The following is a 6,740-nucleotide window of genomic DNA, read 5'->3' on the forward strand; positions in this document are numbered from 1 at the left end:
AAAATGACACCTTCTGCTCATAATCCTATTCATCTATAGAAATGTAGAGACCTATTGGGAATAAGGAGAGATTTTGCCTTTAAGGACCCTTATAGCTGTTGTCTCATAGTGTCTCCATCATAAAAATAACAGTCTAATCATTTAGTACTCCAGTTGATATTGAAACTCTGTATCCAGCCCTTTGCTTAGTGTGTGGTGTTTTTGTGTGGGCAGGACTGGACTACACACAGTGCTCTGGTGAAAACAATGCTGGTAAGAGAGTGACTCACATCCTCTGGGGGAAAACACTGATCCAGAGACGTCCTAACTGAACAGGGGCTCTTCAACACTTCATAGTGGACCCACCCCATCTGTCATACAACGCTTACCTTTTTCACGATTTCCCACACGGCCACCATACCCACCAACACCCCATCTTTAATAAAATATACATATTTAGTTTGGCCTTTTTTTACCCCAGATATAAACATACGAATAACAACTTACAGACAAACACAAACAACGCCTACATCTCATCAGCCCGGAACTGCATGCTCACACCCCATCGAGAAGACACATTCCCCCTGTGTGTGTGTGTGTGTGTGTGTGTGTGTGTGTGTGTGTGTGTGTGTGTGTGTGTGTGTGTGTGTGTGTGTGTGTGCGCGTCTCACCAGAAGGACTGCTTGGCCAGCTGGATAACGTTTGCGGTAGTCTCTACATCTATGTAATCGTAATGTAAGGCAGCAGGGTCTGTGATAGAGCCTGTTTCAGCTAGCAGCATCCCCAGCCACCGACCCATGACCTCTGAGGACGACGCCTGGAGAGAACAGGAGGGTTTAGAGAGATCCATCACTATTTTATATCCAAGTCAAACTATCACATGACCACAAAGCTACTCACTAGTTGTTAGTGCACTTGATGGTGTGGGACAAAGCTGCCCCTTGGGTGCTGATTTAAGGTCAGATCTGATGATTTGAACATGAAGGTTGAGATTTGGCGTGGTCGGTAAGCTGATCCTAGATCTGAATCTAAGACCAACTTCCACCCATTGACCACCGACCTACCTCCAGCACAGCCACCTCCTGTCCGTTGCGGAGCAGTCGGAAGGCGAAGGGGTGTTTGGAGTCCAGTCCAGGGCTGACCTCGCAGCCTCTGAGGGGCAGGCTGGCCGTATGGGTCTTCAGATCAGTACGGTCCTTATGAAGCAGCAGCTGGTTGTCCTTCAGACGACACCAACGCTCACGCCAGCGGTTATTGGACAGCACGTTCAGGTAGCCTGTCAATCAGACAAGACGGACCAGTTAGGATAAAGGGGTGGGGTAAAGTGACCAATGGTGAAACGGCAGACCAGGAAATGGGTCAATAGCTGCAGTTCTGGTTGTTGTAAGTCAAGACATGTCCCCATACATTCTACATAGAAACAACAACAATGTATTGGAACACAACAGAGCACCTATACAACCAATCCACCCTTGATATAGGTTGTCCTCTACACCCCAGATGTGACCTCTAACCCCTAACAGGTGTCTTACCACAGGTGGGTATGTCCTCCTCGGCTGAAGAGGTCTGTTCGTCAGTGGACGGCTTCTTCTTGCCTAAGCCAATGATCTTAGTGATCTTCTTCCCCGCCCCTTTACCCAGCGTGCCTCCCTTCTGACTCTTCTGAGAGTCCTTCTTCCCTTTACCTGAGGGAAAGAGAGAGAGAGAGTTGGCAAGGGAGACAGAGAGAGAGAGGAGGGGAGAGAGAGAGTTGGAGAGAGAAAGAGAGGGAGGAGGGGAGAGAGAGAGTGGGAGAGAGAAAGAGGAAGGTATAGAGTGAGAGGGAGAGAGAGAGAGAGGGAGGAGGGGAGAAAGAGAGTGGGAGAGAGAAAGGAAGGTATAGAGTGAGAGGGAGAGAGAGAGAGAGAGGGAGGAGGGGAGAAAGAGAGTGGGAGAGAGAAAAAGGAAGGTATAAAGTGAGAGGGGGAGACAGAGAGAGAGGGAGGGGAGAGAGAGAGTGGGAGAGAGGAGGGGAGAGAGAGAGTGGGAGAGAGAAAGAGGAAGGTATAGAGTGAGAGGGAGAGAGAGAGAGAGAGGGGAGGAGGGGAGAAAGAGAGTGGGAGAGAGAGAGGAAGGGAGGAGGGGAGAAAGAGAGTGGGGAGAGAGAAGAGGAAGGTATAGAGTGAGAGGGAGAGAGAGAGAGAGAGGGAGGAGGGGAGAGAGAGAGCGGGAGAGAGAAAGAGGAAGGTATAGAGTGAGGGGGAGACAGAGAGAGAGGAGGGGAGAAAGAGAGTGGGAGAGAGAGAGAGAGAGAGAGGAGGGGAGAGAGAGAGCGGGAGAGAGAGAGAGAGAGGAGGGGAGAGAGAGTTGGCGAGGGGAGACAGAGAGAGAGAGGAGGGGAGAGAGAGAGTGGGAGAGAGAAAGAGGAAGGTATAGAGTGAGAGGGAGAGACAGACATACAATGCCAGAGAGCTAGACCTTGATGGTATTGTAATCTTTAACAATTCAACTATGATCACAGTACCTGATAAGACTGTAATAGACAAGCAGATCATTTGAATATTTTAGTCAGAAATTAGGCCTACTACCCAGAGAGACCCATGGACACAATGACAGTCAACATTATCCTGGAAATACTGTGGTCTAAACCAGGCCTTAAAGGCTGTCTCTGTGTGTCTGAAGATACAATCTGCTGATCCCTGTTGTTTGGATTGGAGAGGAGAGAGACACAGGAGAGAGACACAGGAGAGAGACACAGGAGAGTGACACAGGAGAGAGACACAGGAGAGAGACACAGAGACACAGGACAGAGACAGAGGAGAGAGACAGGAAGGAGAGAGACAGGAAAGAGAGAGACACAGGAGAGACACAGGAGAGAGACACAGAAACACAGGAGAGAGACACATGAGAGAGAGAGGAGAGACACAGGAGAGACACAGGAGAGAGACACAGGAGAGAGACACAGAGACACAGGAGAGAGACAGAGGAGAGACACAGGAGAGAGACACAGGAGAGAGACACAGGAGAGAGAGACAGGAGAGAGAGACAGGAGAGAGACACAGGAGAGAGACAGAGGAGAGACAGAGGAGAGACACAGGAGAGAGACACAGGAGAGAGACACAGGAGAGTGACACAGGAGAGAGACACAGAGACACAGGAGAGAGACACAGAGACACAGGAGAGAGACAGGAAGGAGAGAGACAGGAAGGAGAGAGACAGGAAGGAGAGAGACACAGGAGAGACACAGGAGAGAGACACAGGAGAGAGACAGGAAGGAGAGAGACAGGAAGGAGAGAGACACAGGAGAGACACAGGAGAGAGACACAGGAGAGAGACAGGACAGAAGGTTTCTGAGGCAGTAGTTCAAGATTCCCCATGAATGATGTCATCATAGTGAGACATCTGATGCTCTGAGTCTGGAGTGCTTCTGCACGCTGACACACACACACACACACACACACACACACACACACACACACACACACACACACACACACACACCTTCGCTGCCCTGCATCAATCAGTACTCAGATCCAGTAACCATGATAGAGATGATATCTGCCATGGCGACGACTTCATTACATATATGTGGCCATTTGTTCCCAAACACGGCTATAGTTTCTCTAGCCGCAAGCACACACACACACACACACACACACACACACACACACACACACACACACACACACACACACACACACGCACACACCAGACCCCGGGCCTAAGGTAGGAAACCAGACACACAGATGTGAAAGAGCTTCACTTTCAAAAGGATGATTATTATAATTTGTTCCTCTTTTTTTGGGAGAAAGACTGGGAGGAAACTCTCTGATCAGGAGAAAGACTGGGGGAAAACTCTCTGATCAGGAGAAAGACTGGGGGAAAACTCTCTGATCAGGAGAAAGACTGGGGGAAAACTCTCTGATCAGGAGAAAGACTGGGGGAAAACTCTCTGATCAGGAGAAAGACTGGGGGAAAACTCTCTGATCAGGAGAAAGACTGGGAGGAAACTCTCTGATCAGGAGAAAGACTGGGAGGAAACTCTCTGATCAGGAGAAAGACTGGGGGGAAACTCTCTGATCAGGAGAAAGACTGGGAGGAAACTCTCTGATCAGGAGAAAGACTGGAGGAAACTCTCTGATCAGGAGAAAGACTGGGAGGAAACTCTCTGATCAGGAGAAAGACTGGGAGGAAACTCTCTGATCAGGAGAAAGACTGGAGGAAACTCTCTGATCAGGAGAAAGACTGGGAGGAAACTCTCTGATCAGGAGAAAGACTGGGGGAAAACCCTCTGATCAGGAGAAAGACTGGGGGAAAACTCTCTGATCAGGAGAAAGACTGTGAGGAAACTCTGATCAGGAGAAAGACTGGGGGGAAACTCTCTGATCAGGAGAAAGACTGGGGGAAAACTCTCTGATCAGGAGAAAGACTGGGGGGAAACTCTCTGATCAGGAGAAAGACTGGGAGGAAACTCTCTGATCAGGAGAAAGACTGGGGGAAAACTCTCTGATCAGGAGAAAGACTGGGGAAAACTCTCTGATCAGGAGAAAGACTGTGAGGAAACTCTGATCAGGAGAAAGACTGGGGGGAAACTCTCTGATCAGGAGAAAGACTGGGAGGAAACTCTCTGATCAGGAGAAAGACTGTGAGGAAACTCTGATCAGGAGAAAGACTGGGGGGAAACTCTCTGATCAGGAGAAAGACTGGAGGAAACTCTCTGATCAGGAGAAAGACTGGGGGAAAACTCTCTGATCAGGAGAAAGACTGTGAGGAAACTCTGATCAGGAGAAAGACTGGGGGAAAACTCTCTGATCAGGAGAAAGACTGGGGGAAAACTCTCTGATCAGGAGAAAGACTGGGAGGAAACTCTCTGATCAGGAGAAAGACTGGAGGAAAACTCTCTGATCAGGAGAAAGACTGGGGGGAAACTCTGATCAGGAGAAAGACTGGGGGGAAACTCTCTGATCAGGAGAAAGACTGGGGGAAACTCTCTGATCAGGAGAAAGACTGGGGGAAAACTCTCTGATCAGGAGAAAGACTGGGGGAAAACTCTCTGATCAGGAGAAAGACTGGGGGGAAACTCTCTGATCAGGAGAAAGACTGGGGGAAAACTCTCTGATCAGGAGAAAGACTGGGGGAAAACTCTCTGATCAGGAGAAAGACTGGAGGAAACTCTCTGATCAGGCTAATTTGATTCCACTGAATCAAGGCCGTTAGTTACAAGCCATGGAAGGAATGTGGATGATTAAAGCTGAAAAATGGGGTTTGGAGACTCGTTTTTCCCTTCAGAAAGAGCTGGGGTGAAATGGTGTGAGAAGGAGGGTGTGTGGTCGTCATTTAGCCTGGAGATGCAGTACTAGAGATATGGGGTGATGTCATCAGCCACTGGTGAACAATATGGACTGAGAGGATTAGAGCAGTGTGAACAATATGGACTGAGAGGATTAGAGCAGTGTGAACAATATGGACTGAGAGGATTAGAGCAGTGTGAACAATATGGACTGAGAGGATTAGAGCAGTGTGAACAATATGGACTGAGAGGATTAGAGCAGTGTGAACAATATGGACTGAGAGGATTAGAGCAGTGTGAACAATATGGACTGAGAGGATTAGAGCAGTGTGAACAATATGGACTGAGAGGATTAGAGCAGTGTGAACAATATGGACTGAGAGGATTAGAGCAGTGTGAACAATATGGACTGAGAGGATTAGAGCAGTGTGAACAATATGGACTGAGAGGATTAGAGCAGTGTGAACAATATGGCAGATATTCAACCTGGTCTATTAGAGGGCAAAGTGGAGCTGTATCATATTAACCAATCCTCTTAGTTCTACATGAAGGGTCTATGGGGTAGAGGCTAGGGGTCCCTTTGGAATTGGGCATAAAATAGTTGGAGAATGACAGTAGGAGAACAAAAGTGGTTGTCAAACTGCATTACCCCTCCAATCCTCCAGAGGGGAGTATCATAAACTAATTAGAGGGAATGCAATAAACGGCTGAACTTAAACGGATCGAATTTAAGCAAACTGTCAAAACACATCAGTCAGAGGTCCCCCAATTGAGCTCATTTGGGGAAAAAGGTTGTGCCCATATTTCACCAACAATCATGGTTTCCCCAGCTGTTATATGCAAACTACTAGACACCTGTCTATTCATCAGAGCTGAGTTAGAAATCCACTACAGGACAGGAATGTACTGCTGCTGGGCAACAACACGCACGCACGCACGCACACACACACACACACACAAACACGCACGCACACGCACACACAGAGACAGACAGAGAGAGAGAGACAGACAGACAGAGAGAGAGAGACAGATCTGTGTTCCAGACCCCTCCCTGGTTTCACCTTGGTCCTTACCGTCGGTGACGGTGTGTCCGTTCTCATTGGGCGGCTCTCCGTCTGAGCTCGGCCTATCACACAACACCTTCTGGAATGGAAAAGATAGTACACAGTTCAGATTTCAGAGCATTAGCACTGTGAACAGGACAGACACACACAACCATACATAAACACACACACTGTACACACAGAGAATCTTGGAGAGCATCTGCAACATGTTATGTATGAATAATTAGACTAGGCTTCTGTGTCCTGTGCCAGCTAGGGAGCGGTTTGTCATAACCCTCCTGCACTGCCTCATTTTCCACCACTGTACACACACACACACACACACACACACACACACACACACACACACACACACACACACACACACACACACACACACACACACACACACACACACCACACACACACACACACACACACACACACAC

The 6,740-nt window shown here is 48.5% G+C and overlaps 1 protein-coding gene across 1 annotated transcript in view; it reads right to left on the reverse strand.

The window, feature by feature from the left end:
- The window catches only part of LOC115198127 (actin filament-associated protein 1), a gene marked incomplete in the record, with an annotated part of 130,853 nt that overhangs the window by 16,358 nt on the left and 107,755 nt on the right, over window positions 1-6,740 (reverse strand). The window contains 4 exon segments of the mRNA XM_029759824.1: window positions 651-796; window positions 1,044-1,255; window positions 1,512-1,664; window positions 6,322-6,391. Of these exon segments, the coding sequence (XP_029615684.1) occupies window positions 651-796; window positions 1,044-1,255; window positions 1,512-1,664; window positions 6,322-6,391 (581 nt within the window).

This window comes from Salmo trutta, chromosome 8, assembly GCF_901001165.1.
Source record: "Salmo trutta chromosome 8, fSalTru1.1, whole genome shotgun sequence".
Taxonomy (NCBI): domain Eukaryota; kingdom Metazoa; phylum Chordata; class Actinopteri; order Salmoniformes; family Salmonidae; genus Salmo; species Salmo trutta.